At 35.5% G+C, this 20,233-nt stretch overlaps 1 protein-coding gene across 1 annotated transcript; it reads right to left on the reverse strand.

Moving 5' to 3' along the window:
- Window positions 1-1,283: 1,283 nt before the first annotated feature.
- SNRNP48 (small nuclear ribonucleoprotein U11/U12 subunit 48) lies at window positions 1,284-19,683 on the reverse strand. The gene is made up of 9 exons (XM_063097812.1): window positions 19,501-19,683; window positions 16,204-16,317; window positions 15,856-15,916; window positions 14,955-15,029; window positions 9,484-9,672; window positions 8,926-9,047; window positions 4,804-4,889; window positions 4,130-4,294; window positions 1,284-1,475 (listed from the first exon to the last, which is right to left on the reverse strand). The coding sequence occupies exons 1-9, from the start codon at window positions 19,654-19,656 to the stop codon at window positions 1,427-1,429; spliced, it is 1,017 nt and encodes a 338-aa protein (XP_062953882.1). The 5' UTR covers window positions 19,657-19,683; the 3' UTR covers window positions 1,284-1,426.
- Between the last annotated feature and the right edge of the window lie 550 nt (window positions 19,684-20,233).

Below are 20,233 nucleotides of genomic sequence, written 5' to 3' on the forward strand. Positions count from 1 at the left end.
TCTGAGAGCCATTTTCCATACCAGAAGCTGATCTGATCCAAATCCAATCAACCTTTTTGTCATTGTCAGTTAATTATTCAAATAATAAAGTTTCATTTCTATTTGGAAATGAAATCTTTAACTTGGGTTTCCAATGTTCAAAATATTACTATTTAGATGTGAGACGCTTAAGACTTAATGCCAAAGTTTCACCTGAATGATTTAGCATACAATAGAATATACTATTCAGCAAGAAAAGAGAATGGACTACTGATACACAACAACATGGATCAATCTCAAAAACCTGCTGAGTGGAAGAAGGCAGAGTATATATTGTAGTATTCCAATTACATGAACTCTAGAAAAGATAAACCTAGTCAAAAAGAAGATCTGTGGTTTCCTGGGGTTAGGGGTAGAAGAATTGATTGGGAAAAGGTAAAAGGGAGGGACAATGGAAATATTCTATATCTTGATTGTGATGGTGGTTACATGGGTACAAATCTGTCAAAGCTCAATGAAATATACACTTAAAATGCATGCATTTTAATATAAGTAAATAGTACATCAATAAGGTTGACTCATAAAACACAAAACAACAGTATATTTTTAATTAACAATTAAAACATGAATACCTTATTTTTAAAAAATTTTTTGTATTATGGTAAAGCTAAAATGTCCCTTGATCACCCTCCCAATCCTGGTCTCCACCCTTAATCACTTCCATCTATTCTCCTTCCCCCAAATAGTCACTGTTAGGAGTCTGGTATGGATTCTTCTGGACCTTTAAAATACATATAGCCATAGAAAATGTACAGTATTGTTATGCACATTTATATAATTTATATATATCTTTCTATAACTGGCTATTTTCACTTAGCATTATGTTTCTGAGAACTATCTGCAATAATACAGATCTAGTTTATTTCTTTTAATTCCAATACAATAATCTATCCCATGACTACACGTATTTTATTTAGCAGGCCATTCCCCTTCATATGATATTTAGATTGTTTTTCCCTATTACAATTCTCCAGTGTAGTGGTAAAGAGTAGCTACCACTGGGGTCGGCATAAAGACTGCAGATGTTGTTCCAAAGGGACTTTAATCTTATCTGTAAGGTTTAATTTTTTATAAAGAGAATGTATTCATGTATAATTTATATACCTTAAGTATTTAATTTTTTTAATTAAAGAATTTTATGATGTGTAAGCTACGAAAAAGAATGAAACAAAATCAGTAATAGGAAGCAAACATCTATTAAAACATACGGAAAGCAAAATTGTAGGGCATAATAGTATACTCAGTTTGAAGAACAAGTATTTATTGAAAACTAATGAGCACTAAACAGATCTTATAAACATTCTCCTCTGCAAAGCAATTACAATTAAAATATCAGCATACTGGTCATCATGGCATAAGCATATTAACACATGCACAAATACTTCATTTATGTTTTTTGCTTTCTTCTTTTATGACTATGATGCCTTTCCCCATCCCTGAAATGAAAGGGGTGTAGAAAAAAACTATTATAAATGATGGCCATTTTAATATCAGAGCTTTAAAAAAATAATTCAATAGTAACATACTTTTATCAGACATAAACCAAGACAAGTTAAAACGTGCATTTAGAACTGAACAGTGATTTATGGAGTAAATATGGAAAGTGAATTATTAAAATTAAGAGACAAAACGGAATTAGGGATAAGAAAAATGGATTTTTTAAACATTGGGCTTTGGAGTTCTGCTTTAAAATTAACTCTGAATATATGTAAATGATAGCTGATCAGAGAATTCACTTCAAATAGAATATTAAAGTCATAGAAAGTATTCAGAAATTGTCTGCTTTCTTCATTCTGGTTATTATCTCAACTCCACCTCAGGGGTGGTTACCAAAGATTAGCCTTGCCATATTGACAAGTATTTCCTGCTAATATCCAATTTATCCTCTCTAAAGGAAAATGATTTCATTTTTAGATTTTGAGGATTTCTAATGTATTTAAGTCAATAGGGATTGATTAGAGATGTCAAAAATTACTCAAGTGGGAAAAGCACTAACAAACTTGAGGAAATGAAAAAGCACAATTTCTGATAAATAATCAAGAGTTAATTTGTATAATTATGAAATATCATGAATCAAAAGGAATTACTAAGCAAATATCTCATTTTTATGAGAAAAACTAAATCATAGCTAATTTTCAACCTTTGAACTGAATGATAGTAAGATGAACAAAATTACCAAACCAATTAGCTTTACTAATTCCTGATTACCAGTGGCCCTGGAGAGACAGGATGTCATCTGAGAGCCTATTATTTGACAAGCACAGTGCAAATGAAACTAAATAAGACATGGGCCCTGCCTTCAAGGAGCTCACAATCTAGTAGGGAGAGTAATAACTATTAAATTCGATAACAAGTATATGCTAGATAGGGTGGTGACAAATGGAAAAGATGATCAAGCTGTGCTTGAATGAGTGAGAAAAGACTTCAGGAAATGACTGAGCTGGATCTTAAAGGATGAGGGAGAGTTTACCAAGCAGGCTTTAAAAAAATTAGGCAGCAGAACACAAGGTGGAAAGGCATAGATGTGGCACAGTGTGGATGAGAAACTGTTAAGTAATTCAGGCTAGCTAGAGCACAAGTTATGCATTTCATGGGGTAGTGGCAAAATACAAGAAGAGGTAGGCAGGAGCCCTGATCTTGGAGGTCTTGAGAGCCATTCTGCCTAAAGAATGTGTGGATTTTGCCACTGAAGAGTTTTAAGTGGTGAATATTCACTCTGGCAGAAGAGTAGGGATGGATTCATATGGGATAAGCTTAGAGACAAGTAAAACAATCAAAAGAACTACCATCCTTTTCCACACGAACAGCAACAGGGACAGAGAGGAGGAGGTGCCTGTCAGGTATCTTCAGGGAGAAATGACAGCAATTGGGAACTGACCAGATGGTAAGCAATAAGAAAGGAGTATCTAAAATGATGACTTGATTTCTGGCTTCAGTGATTAGATAAGGCTCATCCCACTAACCAGCACAGGAATGCTGGGGAAAGAGGAGCAGACTGAGAAAAAGGGAAGTTTAGTTATAGACCTGATGAACTTGAGATCCACGTACATGCCCAGTAAGCAGCTAAAACATATGACTAGACCTCAATTGATTTAAATTTATTATTTTAGTATTACTCCATCTACCTCTAGCTATAAAAATTTTACTAACAAGGGCAAATCAAGTGACTAATATTAAAGTTTGGATCTTCTTGCTGACCTTATATTCCCTTTAAATGAGGAATTAGCAAGAAAGAAAAAAAGGGAAAGAATGAGGGAGGAAGGAACAGAAGAAAGAGATCATGGCAAACACTTTTCAACACAGTTAACTCCCTACCTAGACATTACTTTCATATGTCCTGGTTAGGAAGCAAGTAAGTGATAAAAAAGGGAAACCAATACTGTAAGAAAATAATCTAAGTAATTCATTTGCAGGTGTTTTAGCTGATTCAAAGAGGTATTTAACAGGCCCAGCCCGAAAGTTGTCTGACTGGTCCAGCCCGTTCCCAGAGGGTCACTGAACAGATAGAGCTTTCCTTGAGATGGTAATTAGTTACTAGCTCCTTTTGGTTTCTTCATTCCCTGGTGTTTCTCCCTCCTCAGGACTTCTGGCAGGCCTTTTTCACAGGCTTGTCCTGAACCCTCAGAAAAAGAAATTCCTTACAATGGGGTAATAAATCTTAGGCGTCATTCAGGATGATTATGCACCCCGTAGTACTCAGCCAATGAGGAACTGGGGGGAGGGACTTGCGCACTAGGGAAAAAATTGCTTGCTACAGCCCTTTTTTGTGTGCCTGGTTCATCAGACATCCAATCTTACAATATTGCCATTGAAGTCTCAGTTCGCTGTACCTCGTGTCTCTGTGTCCATCCTTTGGCATTGGACAGGTGAGGGCATTTCTCACAAATACCCAATCATGCATGTAGAGAACAGTCACTAGAGCTCTGGTTATTTGAATTCAGCTATAATGAATGCTAAGAATCTTCATCAATTATTTACTCTCCTTACCTTAACTTACAATCTATTTTCTCAGCGTGGTCTACAAGAAAAGTCCTGTTCTGCTTTTTAAAGGTAAACAATCCAATGCTGGATGATGCAGGGTTAGACTCACCTCTCTTTCCTTCTTCTTGACTCACTGTTTTTATCCTTATCCTTATTTCTTTTTCGTTTATGTGGGCTCCTACTCCGGTCTCTTCTATGTCGTGAACACTCGGCATCCAAATAGCTTCCACCAGACTGTCGTGAATCTACTGAAGCTGATCGCCTTTGTTCATTCCTGAAAAACAGAAAGAAAAGTTAATCAGTTCATTTTCCCATTGGTCTCCATTATACACACACTACCCTAAAGTGCAATATTCTACATCATACCAATCACAGGGTCTAAATACATATGCACAATCTTATATTCCATATAAGAGAGCAGTCAAAGAAACATAGCTCTTAAATGTTTTACAACTTAACTATTTCATTAATACGGTTCCCACCACACAACTTTATTTATTTTTTGTTGGCTGGCTGGCATGCGGATCTAAACTCTTAACCTTGGTGTTACAGGGCTGTGCTCTAACCAACTAAGGAACCAGTTAGCCAATATGGTCCCCACCAAAAGAGTCAAAGGGAAATGTCATAGAACAACTCGGGTATAATAATACTGAGCACTGATAACAAACAATTAGCATCTTGGAATTACAGCATGTTATAAAGGGTCTTGGAAATGTTAAAATTTAACAATTACAGGTAACATTAAAAAGAGAACATTTTCACCAATAAAGACAAATGACATACTTTTCGGCATCATCGTCTTTTTCCTGCTCTTCTTGCCATTGATTACTGAGTTCTTCCATGTGCACATTTATCACGTCTCGAATCACCTTAGGAGAGTTAAGGACCAAATTTCAGATAAGAAAACTGTTCAAAAAATTAAGATAATAAAGCTAGAAAAATCACTGCTAACAACCAATCAAATATTCATTAGAAGCTATGACAGACTGTGGAATGTGTGCAGAATATAAGAAAAGGTAATGAACTGGAATATGGATGATAAAAGAAAGTATTATATCAACATAAAATTTTAAGTTGATAACCATACTATGATTATGTAAGAGAATATCTCTATTCATAGGAAATACATACTAAGTATTTAGGGATAAAGGGCCATGATATATGTAACTTACTCTTAAATATTTCAGGTAAAAATTATGTACAGATAGAGATAGAGTGAAAATATAAAGAAAAAGAAAAAGAGTGCAAATGATAACCACATGGGCAAAATGTTAATAATGGGTGATCTGGTGAAAGGATACACAGGAGTTCTGGGTATTATTTTCAGTTTTGCAACTTATCTATATGTTAGAGAATATTTACAAATCATTTTTTTAAACCTTATAATTTAGATGATGAACAAAATATGAAACATGAAAGTCACTTCACAGATAGTTTCACAATGAGACTAGAAATCCCTTACTTGTAAGAATCATTGGAAAGTTTTTTTCTTTCCTACTTACCCATGCCATCAAGCCTAAGGCTAGTCACTGGGGAGGCAAAGATGAAACTAAAATAGGAGCTTACACTACTCTCATGCCTGATTAGGAAATGTTTTAAGTAAAAAGGTATAGGGGACAAGGAGCAATCTCAGAGAGACACACTATAGTTCAGGCCTGACTGCATTTCTCTCCACCTCAAAGAAATTTCCAGTGGCTGCCAAAGTAAAACAGAACAATGTCCAAACTCCTTAATCAAGCCTTCAAAGCCATCCATGATTTTATTATATCACATAGGAGAAGGCAGCCTTACCTTATTTTTCAACGGATATTCCCCAGACACCCTAAACTCTAACCACCCTGGATTACTCATGGGTCTCTAAAAAACTTCAGTACAGGACCTTATGTTAAGTAAAATAAGCCAGACACAGAAAGACACGTACCACATGATCTCACTCATATGTAGAATCTAAAAAAGTTGATCTCACAGAAGTAGAGAGTAGAACGGTGGTTAATAGAGGCTGGGGGTCTTGGTGGGGGTAGATGCGGAGAGACTGGTCAAGTTAGGAGGAAAAAGTTCTGGCGTTCTATTGCACAATCAGTAGGGTGACTATAGTTAATAATAATGTATATTTCAAAAAAGCTAGAAGAAAGAATTTTTTTTTTCCTTTGACAGCTGGCTAGTTCTTGGATCCAAACCCTTGACCCTGGTGTTATAACACCACACTCTAACCACAGAAGAGGGAATTTTGAATGTTCTCACTGCAAAGAAATGATAAACTCTTGAGGTGATGGATTTGTTACTTACCGATTTGATTCTTACACAATGTATACACGTAACACAATGTATACACGTATAGAAACATCACATTTTAGCCCCTAACAATGTACAACTATTATGTATCAATTAAAAATAAAATAAAACTAAAAAAAAATAACTCCGGTACTTTTATGTGCTTTTAGGAAAGCTAGTCCTTCCACCTGGAAAATCTTTATCTACTACTTACCCTCCCCCACTATATTTTAATGTAGAAAACCTAAGACTGTAGGTCTAACCCAGTGGAGTGATGAGTCACACACATCTGCACTGAAATTCCAGCTCTAGCACTTCCTCAGCAGCCCTACTAGACTCTTTGTCTAGCAGCTCTACATGAACTCCTTGAAGCCCAGTCTCCACAGAACCTACCAGGCACAGGTTTGCCACACAGAAGTCAATAAGTAGACATTCCTTTAACATACCCTGCTTCTCCCTTTTCCTCCAATGCTACCTTCTCTATGAAGCCCACACTAATCTTATTTTTAAATGAATCACTCCCTCCTGGCACACACTTTGATTTCACCTTTCTTTTAGCACTTCACACAATTTGTATTTTGAAATGTCTGTTTCACTTATTAAGCTACTGTAGAAGATCTTTGAGTGGGGTCTGTGTGACATTTATCTTTGCATACCCTACAGCAGTATGTTATGCACAGTAACTACAGTATGTAGTAATTTTTTGCAGAAATTTGTGAAAATTCAAGGTCTAGACCAGAGCAAACAAAAAATATGTAGGAAATGAATAAGCTAGGAATGGATGTAATGTTGAAAAAGCCACAGCCAGATATGATAAATCATTAAAAGATTTGTAAACACTGAAATACTTACAGATGAAAGATGTTTATGATCTGCTCTCAAAATTACCAAGTATGGGAGTGGGGTTATAAATAAAACAAGAGGGCCACAAGTTGATAAATGTTGAAGCTGGGTGATGGGTACATAAAGTTTCCTTAGATGATGCCATCCACTTTAGCATATGTTTGAATATTTCCATAATAAAAGGTTAACCATAAAATTATAAAGAACACTAGCAGCAACACTTAAAGTTAATTACAAGATTATGAGACAACAGAAGAAATAACTGATGAACTACCAAATACCCAAAAGACTGTAAGAATCACCAAGGTAGTGTGACATGGTCCTAGACCTCTACTGAGAGAGATAAGTCTAAAACACACACTGCTGTGGTTTCAATGTTTGTCCCTCTAAAACTCTTGTTGAAACTTAATGCCTAATATGGCAGTATTGAGAGGTGGGGCCTTTAAGAGGTGATTGGGTCATGATGGCTCTGCCTTCATGAATGGATTAATGGGTAAATGGATCAACAGGTTATCATGGGAGTGGCACTGGTGGCTTTATAAGAAGAGGAAGAGACCTGAGTTAGCATGCTTAGCCCTATGCTCACCATGTGATACCCTGCACTGCCTTGGGACTCTGCAGAGTCCCCACCAACAAGAAGGCCCTCACCAGATGTGGCCCTTCCCCATTCCCCTAACCTTGAATTTCCCAGCCTCTAGAACTGTAAGAAATAAACTGTTCCTTTATAAATTACCCAATTTCAGTGATTCTATTATAAGCAATGGAAAATGGACTAAGATACATATTTTAATTGTAAAAAGAACAGCATAAAATTAAATGCTAACTGTGCAGTACAGAGAATTAGTGCAATGAACCAGTGATGGCTCAGAGTCAACCAGCACCTCATGGAAATGGTGGACCTTAAACTCATCAATATTTAAAATGGCAAAAACAAAGAGCATGTCAGGTGAGAAAACAACATGTACTAGGGCATAAGGTAAGAATAAATACATGTAATCAGATATAGTTTAAGAGGCATGCTTGACTAAAGCAAAACAATGGGTAAAATGAGGCCAGATTATGGAACGCCTGTGAAATCAGAGAGAAATAAGAAATAATGTAGGAACAATAAGGGATTCAAAGAGGAAATTATGTGTAGAGCCTGGGCAAGGTCATTCATGTACCAAAAAATTCATCAACTCTATCTGCTAAATGGCATCTGAAAATAAGTCAAGCTATACACCAAAAGATTCATGTGTAAATAATTTATACCAGGATATTTCTTAAGCCAAATATTTAGGAGAGTACATAAAGCATGCTAAGATTTCTGCAAAAAGATAACAGCTAATATTTACTGAGAAATGTGTGTTCACATGCATTATCTCAATCAGTTCTCATAACAACCTATAGAATTTGCATTATTATTATAAAATGAAGAAAAATGAATTCTAAAAAACTCAAATAATGTGCCCAAGTCAAATAGCCAATGACAAACAGGAGAATCAAATCTCAAGACGAGATTTAAGGCCAAAACTCCTGCTCTTATCACGATGCAATACTACTTCCTCACAAGCTGATATTTCTTAAGACTGTACAACCTCTTTATATAAGGTTTTGTACTCTGAAAAGCCTTTTCCTGGTAAAGGGTGGGTCTGAAAGTGATGGAGCAAATACAAATCAGGTGTGACCACCATGAAGACTCTTTCAAAAAACCTCCAAGGAATTGTGCAAATCCATAGAACAGATTTAGAACTATATAAGGGAAAAGATTTTTGCTCATAGCAAAGCTCTACAAGATTATGTAAAACTCACCTCAGTATATGATTTCTTGGTTATGTGAACATTCTTAGCTCTATAGGACTGGCGTCTTCTTTTATAATCTCTCACTTCCGCCAAGATTTCAAGGTAAGATTTTGGACTTTTTCGACTATTATCTAATAAAAGAATAAAAGAAAATTATTATATCCTTAGGAACTTTAAAATTCTTATGAATTAGCAGGTAGGAATAATACAATTATCCTATACTTCAACATGTTTCAAGGTAGCACACAAAAACATTCTAAAAATTCTACATTATAAATATACAAGGGTTAAGTTTTATTTTCCTCTTCTCCAGCCATTAGTTGAATGTAAGTGTTTCAATAACTGCACAGTTCTAAGTAACAATCTTACAGAAAAAAGGTATGCTTAATGTAAAAGCCAGAGTAAAGCTTCACGCACTGAGTAAATATCTTAATATATATGATAATATCAGATGATACAAAACCATCCTACTCCAACTCATTTTGACCTGACAGTTGAATCATATTAATAACACTCACAGGATGGAATGACAATTAAAAAATGTAAACTATGATATTCATCTCAAACCTTGATTGACTTTGGCAGCCAAGTCTACAAAGAGATCACTGTCATTTTCAATGATTTGAGAATCAGAGCGCTTTTTCTTTGTCTCCTCAAGTACAAAATCATAGAGGGCAAGACGATCAGCTTGGGTTAGATCACAAACAAACCGTTTGTGATTTAGAGGAACTTCAACAGGCAATGAAGAATAAATCCCTAAAGTAAAAATAAAACCACAAGAATAAACAATACATGAAGCATTGTGGACTTAAAATCTACTACTTATCTTTAAACATTTGCTGAAATAATACAATATTAACAGAAACTATTTTTTTACAGTAATCCCTAAATATACAAAATACCAATCTACGCAATAAATGGTAAACAATGACTCTGTCCTGAATACTATATCCACAGAAAGGATGTATTGTGGATGTTCACTATTCTCTCCGAGAACGTTAAGATAGATCCCATGAAGGCAGGTAGTAATAACCATAACAGACAATTTGCTAATAAGAAAACCTTTTGGGTAACAATTTTTAAAAGGCTTCTCACGTTACAAAAATAGTTGTCTGTCTTTCTGTTTATATTCTTTTCCCCATAAAAGCTAAAAGAGTGCTTTTAATAGGTAATACACATTATATACCTTTTGAAAAAGCTATGGAAATATAAAAAATGTGTAAAAAATGTCTTTTTTTGTATGAAACATCAGACTAGACGATCAATATTTAAAATACATCCCACTTGTGCGAGACTTAAAACTAGGGACCAAAAAACAATAAGCAGAAATCTCAAACTTCTGCCAGACCAGAGACAGACAGATTAAATTGAAACTAAACTCATTTTAATTTCCTGAGAAGAAAACATATTTGCTTAACCAAACTCACTGAAAAAAGTTAACAGCAGTGTCCCCCGATACTTATAGAACTTTCTAAAATCTGGTCATTAATGAAAAAAAGTAAATACAATACCTTGATACGATGTATTAAACACTGAAGAAAATTTGTTTTGAAATTCAAATTTTCTCAAAGAAATAAAAAAAATGACTGTAACTGTAAATAAAACAATTTATAACAATTTTTTCTAGACTTCATTATTTCCTAATGTAAACAAAGAACATGAGCTACTAAAAGAATCCTTTTAATGTTTGCTAGCTTATCCTACAGTAATAACAACTCTGGTTCATAGAACAACGTAAAATCAGTAGCTCTTCCCAGATATTTATATTTGATAAAGTCTAACCTCATTAACTTTTTAGGTAAAGAGGCAAAAGAAGAATTCAAATAAGAGCATACTATGAACTAAGCATTACAACAAAAAAAGAAATGACTATAAGTGTCTACGAATTAAGAGGAGAGCTACACTGAATCTGATGCTGTAAGTTAACAGCTATAGATACATGGCCGTTTTTACTAGTCAAATGGTTTTAAATTAGTGGGGAAGTCATCTCTTTCAAGTCAAGCAATTTTACTCTAACTGGGATGGTTACTAGGAAAAGCCCTTTTATGTAGCCAGGTGTTAAGATATTTAATTGTATAACATGAGATTATAAAAAGTTAGCCTTGATAAGCCAAATTTCTTTGAATATAAAGTATAAAAATCTGGGAGAAAAATACGATTAGAAAACAATGTTGTATTACAACCAAGCTTCACATAAACTTTTGTCTGTTGCTTCTAAACAAAGAAACATAATTTCCTCCTTAAAATATTTTGAAGTTTTCTTTGAATTATTCATCTTAAATTTCTTTATGGTAAAGATCAATACTTAAATTCAACCAAAATTCCAAATCAATACTATGATATTTTGACAGCCATTAAGATAAAGTTTAGAAATTTGAATGATACTTTTAAAAGGATATCATTTGCAAAAGGATACTGCATATCTTTAAATAAGGAGTACATTCAGGTTCCTAATTCCTCTTTATACTCACCCCAATTACTGAAAAAGAAAAAGTACAGGAAAAGTTAAGCAACAAACTGCATTCAAATCATTCAGAACATAAATATTTTTGATTTAAAAAAAAAGGATAATCACTTAAATAAGTTTACATTTACATAAAATGTAAATTTTCAAAATACAAGTCTATAATTTCAAGGTATATCTGAATGTGCTGTAATCATAATAATTCTGTGACCCTTTATCTGCCTCTTTTTGCAGTATTTTTTAAATTGTGGTAAAATACACATAACATAAAATTTACCATTTTAACCATTTTTCAGTTTACATCAGAGGTTTTAAGAATATTCACACTGTTGTGCAATCATCACCTCTATCCATCTCTGGAATTTTTTCATCACTTCAAATTGAAACTCTAATCTACTTTTTTAAAAACCCTAATTCTCATGCTTCCTTCTTAGTCATTTTTACCATCACAGGGCATTTTAAACATATGACATACAACATTAAATACTAATAAAAGGTACTGTCTCAAAGATACAATTTAGAATTTTAGGGAGAATTCACAGAATCAATTCCCTAACATTAGAGATAAAAATTTAAAGTCCTTAGAAGAAATATGACTTGCCCAAAGTCTCTCAAGTGGTAGAAACCGATCAGCTTTAAAGCCATTCTACCCTGTCTCTCTAAGGTTCTTTTATAGTACACTGACCTTCAAATCATAGCCATGACTCTAATACACTTCATGAAACTGAAATACAGCAACTTGAATATTTAATATTGAAAGAAAAATATGTATCACTAAATAAAATGATTGTTTATGACTGAAATTAATATCCTGGTTATAAAATTAACCAAACTAACTATATCTGAAAATAAGTATGTAGATTTAAATGGTTGTTCAAGATTTCACAAAGATAATAGACTAAGAATTCTACATTGAGTTTAGGCCTGACATGACTAATGAAATGAAAACATATCTACAACTTCATCAAAAAACTTATGTTTTAGTGCATAACAAACAAAATATTAATTAAATGAGAAAATGTAAAATATTTCATGTTAGTCATTCTTTCTTCAAAGTAAGAAGATATTTAAAGAAATTCTTATCCAGGGGTAAAAAGTTTAAAAATTCCTAAGACATAAGTGGGTCAGAAAAATAACCTCTACTAAGAAACTGCAGAACTCTACACAGGATTAAAAAAAAGTTTTAAAAAGAGGGTTTACAGATAAAAAGTTACTCTTAACAATTAAATCTTATAAATCATACAAAAAGTTACTTTTAATTAAATCTTAACATAGTACCAAAATTCAAAATCAAAGTTCTTCTCAACTATCTACTGAAAGGACTATTCAAAGTAACTCTTTGCTTTTGTAAAGAATATACTCAATGTTCAAATCTGCCTTATTACCCAGTTATATAATAAAAAACTTAGTAACCAAATGGTAAACAATTTTTAAATAACATATAAAAAACTCTCACCGGTTTCATTATCTTCATATTGCTTTCTGCACATGAATTTTCACTTAGACAACAGTAGCTACCAATTATTGGAGCTAGGGCTATTTTAGCATTCATTATCTCTGTTCCTCTAAACAACCGTATGAGATAGTTTTATATTACAAGTAAGGAAACGAAAACTCAGAGAAGGTGTCGTTTATGCAAGGCCAAACAGCTAATGTTTTTCTCTAAAATAGGCTTACACAAAGTAGAATAAACAATGAACAGCACTGACAGTAGCAGTGAGTACGTACAGATTTTAAGTCTGTGATATTCTTCCACTTAATCATGATAAACATAATAATAAATATATTTGAGCAACATCTAGAATCCTAGACTATAAATTTCACGAAATGTAGAGTTTCTAACAGAAAATAAAACTCAGTTCAGTTTGTGCCAAAATGCAGAACTTGGTTTTGGATCCAGCTTTGCTATTATCTAGCAGAGGCGAGTTACCTCACTTTTGTGCACCTCTGTTGCTTCACCTAATATGGAGGGGAAAAGGCTTGTCCAACCTATCATAAGTTTGTTGTGGAAGAGAAATAAAATACATAAAAGAGCTTTGAAAAAAGAACCTGCTAAAATATAAAAATACCTTTAGACAAACACACCAAAATATTATCATATCTTTATCAGGCATAGTTTTTTTTTCCTTTTCTGTAAAATGCAGACACTAGATTAGATGATCTCCAAGTTCTCTTAAAATAAATTCAGTAAATCTTATCTAAACAGTTAAGAGTCAATAAAGTACTGTAAGTATTAACCCCTCCAAAAACCAAAAACCTCTATTTTTTTATTGGCCCATTAACGAAACAGGAAAAGATGAGAGTTAAATGTCTCTCAAAGGAAAAAAACATTGGAATTTAGCTGACAGGCACAAGTGGTAGCTTCATAACAGGAAAAACAGGAAATGTGCTCTTGGCTGTTGTTAGGAACCAGTGTAATAGAGACAGACTAAGGTAAGATGGTCTTCCTTCTGAAGCCACCATGCAACATAGTCCAGTTATTGGCTTAGAACAATGTTTAATAAAGACCTGAACTTCAACAAGGGAGAAAACCAACCATGACTATGCTCTGGTGAATGTAATTCGGCTAGGAAAAAAAAGTGAGGAAAAAAAGGTAAGATGTCCAGAGAAAGCTACCTTTCAAAGAAAGATTCAAAGAAGACAACTCAGAAGTCCTTATGAGAGGAGCTGGTCATGCTTTGGCTAGATGTCATACCTAGGTTCTGAAATCTAAACTCTTATTAACTTGTTTACTTCCCTGTTTTTGGTGGATTAAATTTTCTTCCAATTTCCTAATACCTTATGCTTAAAAATACAATCTGTTGAAGTTCCAGGCAGAAACACTTTAACTCAGCCCCAAAGTTAAGCATGAAATGATCCACAAACCCGCTGAAATTATATGTAAAACACTGTGCTTGTGCTTTTTGCTGAGGAGGCGATCACTAGCATTCACCATCTCAAAGGGATCCAATATCCAAAAAGATTAAAACTAGTTTCTTTTAGCCTAAGCCTTTCCTTTTATATTGCATTTCAACATTCTCAAGAGAGAAAATCTCAGGGTAAGATAGTTATCCAAATAGCATTTATTTACTAAATAATAATTTTTTAAAAATTATCCACAAGGCAATCTCACCTATGACATAATTCAAAAGAATGAACCCTTAGCTAAGCTAGTATCCTAGTGAGATACTAGTGTATCTGAGCAGGAAATATCTTAACAAATGAAGTTTATTTATTTATTTATTTATTTATTTATTTATTTTATTTATTTATTTTTTTTACACTTCTTTTTTTTTTTTTTTTTTTTTTTTTTTAAGTTTTATTTTGTCGATATACATTGTGGCTGATTATTGCTCCCCATCACCAAAACCTCCCTCCCCCCCAACAAATGAAGTTTAAATGTAAAATGTTTAAATGTTTTAAATGTTAATTTAAAAGTTTAAAAGTTTAAAAATTTTAAAGTTTAAGTGTTAAATGTAAAACAACTTTTCCAAGTCACTGTTTTCACAAGGTTTTTCTTGAACAAAATTAGTAACATGCTTGTGGGAGAAAAATAATTTGATTCATTAATTAGCTCAAACTATGTTGCACTTACTTTGATTATAACAATCACCATCTTTTCCAACCGCAGTTCTAGCTTGCTTAATTATCTGGAATTGTGAGTCCTTATCTGAAAAAAAAAAAAAAAAAAAAAAAATCCATAAATATAATATGAACCACCAGTGTCCACAATTAAAATGACTTGTTTCTAACCCGAGCTCTTTGGGTACACTGACAAACTTTCCAGAACCCTAAGACAGAAAACATCCTATTCGCTACCTGTGTAATCTGAACACAGAATTCTTTCAGATCTACCTGGAGCCCAGTAGGTAACCAGACTCAGTTTCAAAAACACTATAATCAGACATACAATGGTAGTAGCTACAAATTTTAGTGACCAATAATAGTTACCATTTCTTGAAGTTTAGCTAAGTGTCAGACACTATTCTAAGTATACTACATCTACTGTTTAATCCTTACAAAGTGCTATTATAATCATCCACATTTTATAAAGAAATTTAAGCAACAAACACGTTAATTACGTTGCTCAAAGTCACCCATCTGTTAGTGACAAAACCAAGAGTTGAATCCGGGCATTGTTTCCAGAGCCTAAGACTTTAACCTCTAGATATGCTGTGAATACCTGGAACACATTTCCATCCTCAGTCTTACCTTCAACCTCTCTTGTGTGTTCAGATTTTTGTTATAACCAAGAAGGAAGGCATCTATCCTACTTACAAAACTTTACAGGATTTTCATTACCTATTACTATAAGCCTGGTCTCTAAATTGCAGATTATGTCAACTAGTTTCATTGTACATTAATCAATACTACATTCTCTTAAGGTACTAATCATAAGCATATTATAAAATCCATTCTTTTCATAATTCAAAAACAGAAAATCAATACCTATATTAAAATATTTTTAATTTTTAATCTAATAACTTAATACTTACTCAAAGTAATTGAAGGTATTTTCACATTTTCATAGAAAAAATCAGGATTATACATTTCATCCTAAACAGTAAAAAAAAAAAAATCTTAGTGTTTTTAAGTATCAGATAATTGACTATTTTAAGATTTGAAATGAACTAATGATTTGATTAGTACCATTTAAATATTTCTCACAGTATTTCTCTCAAAATATTTCACAATAATTTGTGAAATTAGGCAAGTGCCATCCTACCCTACAAATAAGGGCTATTAATTTCATGTCAGAAAACTTCATGATATACCTTCCAAATATTGTGTTTGTTAATGCATGAATCACACGACATATATATAATACAGTAAATATACGATACCTCTTCTTCTTTGGTATAGCCTAGTTTCCTCAATCTACAAGATACCATGTGCTTTGCTAAAGATGATTTAGGCATGTGATGATTGGAATCATAAGGACATATCACAACTTCATCCTATAAAAATCAAAAAGAAGCAAAGAAAAAAGGTATTTAAAGAAATAATTATACTGTTAAATGTTTACTACTTGATTAAGTACCAGTATTATCCAGTACCTCCTCTTCTGCAGGCCTCTCTCAACCCCCACGTGGGGGTGTGTATTAAAAAAACAACTCCCAAAACCCCCTCACCCACTTAAAGCCTCTGCCCTCTCTCCAGACCTTCAAAACCTAACTTTGAAAAATTTGTTTACTCACTGTCTTAACCTCACCTACAGCCATTCCTCATCCACTGCCATCACTCCACTAAAACCAGCCAATAGGTTGCTAACAACCTTCTTACTACTAAAGCCAAAGAACATGTCATAGTCCTTACATTTGAACTCTTGGAAGGTCATACTGCAACTGTCCATTTCTGTCATCCTGATACACTATTCATGTTCTTTCTACTTCTCTGGCTTCTTCTCCTTGGTCTCCTCTAAAGATCTGTCTTCCTTGCTCTACTTGTCCCCCTTTAAATGTTAGTGTTTCATGTAGGTCTAACCAGTGACCTTTTGCCATGCTTACTGGAAGATCTCATGGTTTCAATTCACTATAGAGATGACTCCCCCAAATCTAGATCTTTAGACCTCGTTTCTCTCTTGAATACCTTCTACCAAGACACTAAAAATTCAACATGAGCAAAAATAAATCCATTATATTCATGGTCTCCTAACCGTCATACCTGTTTCTCTTGTGCTGCCCTATTTCAGTAAAAGGTCTCACTTGCTCAAGGAAAAGCTGCTTCTTCTCCCTCACCACCCTTATCCAATAAGTCACCTGGTCTTGTCAGTGTTACTCCTAAATATCTCTGAAATCCTGCCACGTACTCCATTCCCACTGCCACTTCCTCAATTCAGGACACCATCTTCTCTCTCTGGGATTACAACAGCCATCTCCTAACTGTTCACTCTCTTTGTTCCCAGTCTTGCTGCCCTCCACTCCATTCTCTGCACTATAGACTAGTGTGAATCTCAGCTCTGCCACTTACTAGCTGTACGAAACTGAACAATGCATTCTCTTTGCCCCAGTTTCCTCATCTATAAAATAGGAATAACAGCAAGACTTTTCTCATAAAGCTATTATAGAAATTAAATAAATTATATATGAGTTTATACACATAAACCAATTTGAACAGGGCCTGATACATAGCAAGTGTTCAACAAATATAAGTAATTATTATTTTATTAAAAGGCTAACATGATTATGATATGCCCTGGCCTCCCTCATTTAAAAAATAAAATACTTCCATGCCTCCCTCATTTAAAAAAAAAAAAAGTTAGATTCTCATACGGCTCATAAGGAACTTTAAGATCTGGCCCCTACCCACCATCATCATTCCCCTCCATCTCTATGTCCCATGCTCCAGGTATCCTTAACTACTTGATCTGGTCACTCTCTTGTCTCTGGACTTCTACACATGCTGTTAATGCTTCCTTGATGCTTCACCTAGCTAATTCCTCTCACTTTATCAGCTTAGAATTCACGTTGTCCAAGAAACCTTTGCTGTCCCTCCACGGCTTATAATAATCTGTACCACAGCAATTCCAACCCGACTCATCAAAGACTTTATCACATGATAATGTAATGGCCAATTTCTCTGTATTCCTCCTTACCACCACCAGACAATAAGCTCTATGAAGACAGGAACTGTGACTGTTGTTCACCAAACTTCAGTATTAAAAAACCCTAGCAGAAAAGTGAAGATTCATTAACTATCTGGACTGCACCTATTCTAGGAATTATGTATGTCACTTACCAGGATTTTTAAACCATTCACTCTCTTCAATACCAGACACTGGTTTTGCAAAAGTTAGATGTCCACACACAGATGACTGTTAGAATTTTAGAATTTTACAGAGGAGTTTTAGAGACAACATAGCAATTAAGCACACAGACTCTCAGGAGCCAGAAGGCCTGGGTTCAAATCCTAACCGCCATTTACTAGCAGTGTGTCCTTGGACAAATTACCACCTTTCTGTCTTTGTTTCCTCGTCTGCAAAATGCTGCCAACGGTACCTACCTCATAGGGTTATTCTCAATATTAAATGAGGTAATGTAAAATAAGAGGCACATACAATGTGCTTTTTAAGTGTTAAGCCAAGGAATCCAATTTTACTGCAATGCTGAGTAAACAATAGTAGGGAAAAGTTTAGTAGGCCCCATTCAATGGAATTCACAGCTTCAAATACTCCTCTAAACAAATAATGAAGTTGTGTTTTTTTAAATTTCCACTGTGTTTTTAATACAATTCATAGTGAACGGTTTATATATAAATCGAATATACTTTAAATGCCTCTGGGGAATTAATCATGTGACTTAAACCCGGGGGAAATTATTACAGCGTGGTAAACTCAGAATGAATATTTGAGATCATGAATTACCCCACACTGAAGCACTTCCCTTCATCCCAACCAAACAAAACAAAACAAACAAAACCAAAAATCAAGATCGCTCACTCAAATACACTTGCCTGCCCTTTTTAAAAAAGCAATTCTAACTTCCAGGAGAGTCACTAGTTACCATTGCTTAGTGACATCCTTTAATAATCCCAGAATCGGTGCTGTCCCAGTCATAAGTGTCCAAGTTTTCTTTCTTTCTTTTTTTTTTTCTTTTGCGGCTGGCCGGTATGGGGATCGGAGCCCGTGACCTTGGTGTTACCAGCACCAGGCTCTCCCAAGTGAGCTAGCCGGCTAGCCCTAGAAGTGTCCAATTTTAAGGTAGAGAAAAGTGAACTGCTGAACTCCGAGCTGTCAGACACCGAGGCTGGGGCAATTGCGGAATCCACGTGACACATGACAAAACCAACCGCCCACCCCTCTGCGAGCAGCACTCTTGAGACCCATTCACTTATGCTCTAAATAAACACCGGATCTGCCATTCCCCCCTCACCCCCGCATCTTCCCGCTTTCTGTAAACCCGAAGTTCCGCGGAAGGAACGCCACATAGAGGTCGGTGTCGACCCTCTGGGGCCCTCGCGCGCCCCAGCCCGGAACCCGAGGCCTCGGGGACATTCCGGGGCCCGCGGCGCCCACCACGGCTCTGCAGACGGGCGGGGGCTCCTACGCCCTTCCCTCCGCGACCCCCACGCGGATTTCCCCACGGCCGCTGAACACCGCGGACCGACGGCCCCCAAAAGGACCCCGCGGCCGCGCCCCTCACCTCCGCTGCCTGCTCTTCCCCGGGGTCCAGCAGATCCAGGCTCCAGCCCAAAGATGCCGTCACCTCCTCCAGCGTCCGGCAGCAGCTGTCCACAAACCCGCTCAGCTCCTCCTGCAGCCGCCGCCGCTCCTCCACAGGAGGAGGCTCGCCCTCCATGGCCGCCGACTGCCCGCCGGGAGGAAGCTGCCGAACCGCCCACAGCGCGCGCGGGCCCCTGGGAGCTGCGGGAGGGGCCACGCGGTCACGTGTCTGGAACAGCCTATAGGAAGGGCCCCGGGAAGGGCGGGAGCTGTTATTTTGAGAGGCGGTTTTCGGTCTTTTCCAGACGCTGCGTCTTTTATGCCGCTCTGGGATGCGTTTCTCCTGGCCTTCCCTGAACGGCATTTCCTCTCCTCCTCAACGTTTTTCTGAGAAAATGGTTTATTTACACCTACAGAAAAGTTTAAACACTAGTACAACGAACGTTTGTATAGCCGAACGTCTTCCAGCTCGGTAATTGTTAACATTTTACCACGTTTGCTTTCTCTCTTGTCTCTAATCTCCACAACACAACCAGACACGTTTATTTTTGCTGATTTCTTTGAAAGTAACTTGCAAATCCTTCACCCCCAAATATGTGAGCATGTATAGCCTAAGATAAGAACATTTTCCTACATAATCACAATATATGATCAAACCTAAGAAAATTAATAGTTCCATAAAATCATCGATTATATACTTCATATTCAAACTT

The sequence above is a fragment of the Cynocephalus volans genome, chromosome 5, assembly GCF_027409185.1.
Source record: "Cynocephalus volans isolate mCynVol1 chromosome 5, mCynVol1.pri, whole genome shotgun sequence".
NCBI classification, from domain to species: Eukaryota; Metazoa; Chordata; class Mammalia; order Dermoptera; family Cynocephalidae; genus Cynocephalus; species Cynocephalus volans.

Excerpts from the sequence above, each read along its gene's own strand:
- SNRNP48 (XM_063097812.1), bottom strand. The coding sequence starts at position 19,656 with ATGGAGGGCGAGCCTCCTCCTGTGGAGGAGCGGCGGCGGCTGCAGGAG. Across the intron at positions 16,318-19,500 it reads GGGAAGAGCAGGCAGCGGAG|GATGAAGTTGTGATATGTCC; the intron begins GTGAGGGGCGCG and ends TGATTTTTATAG. Across the intron at positions 4,890-8,925 it reads CCAAGAAATCATATACTGAG|GTGATTCGAGACGTGATAAA; the intron begins GTGAGTTTTACA and ends AACTCTCCTAAG.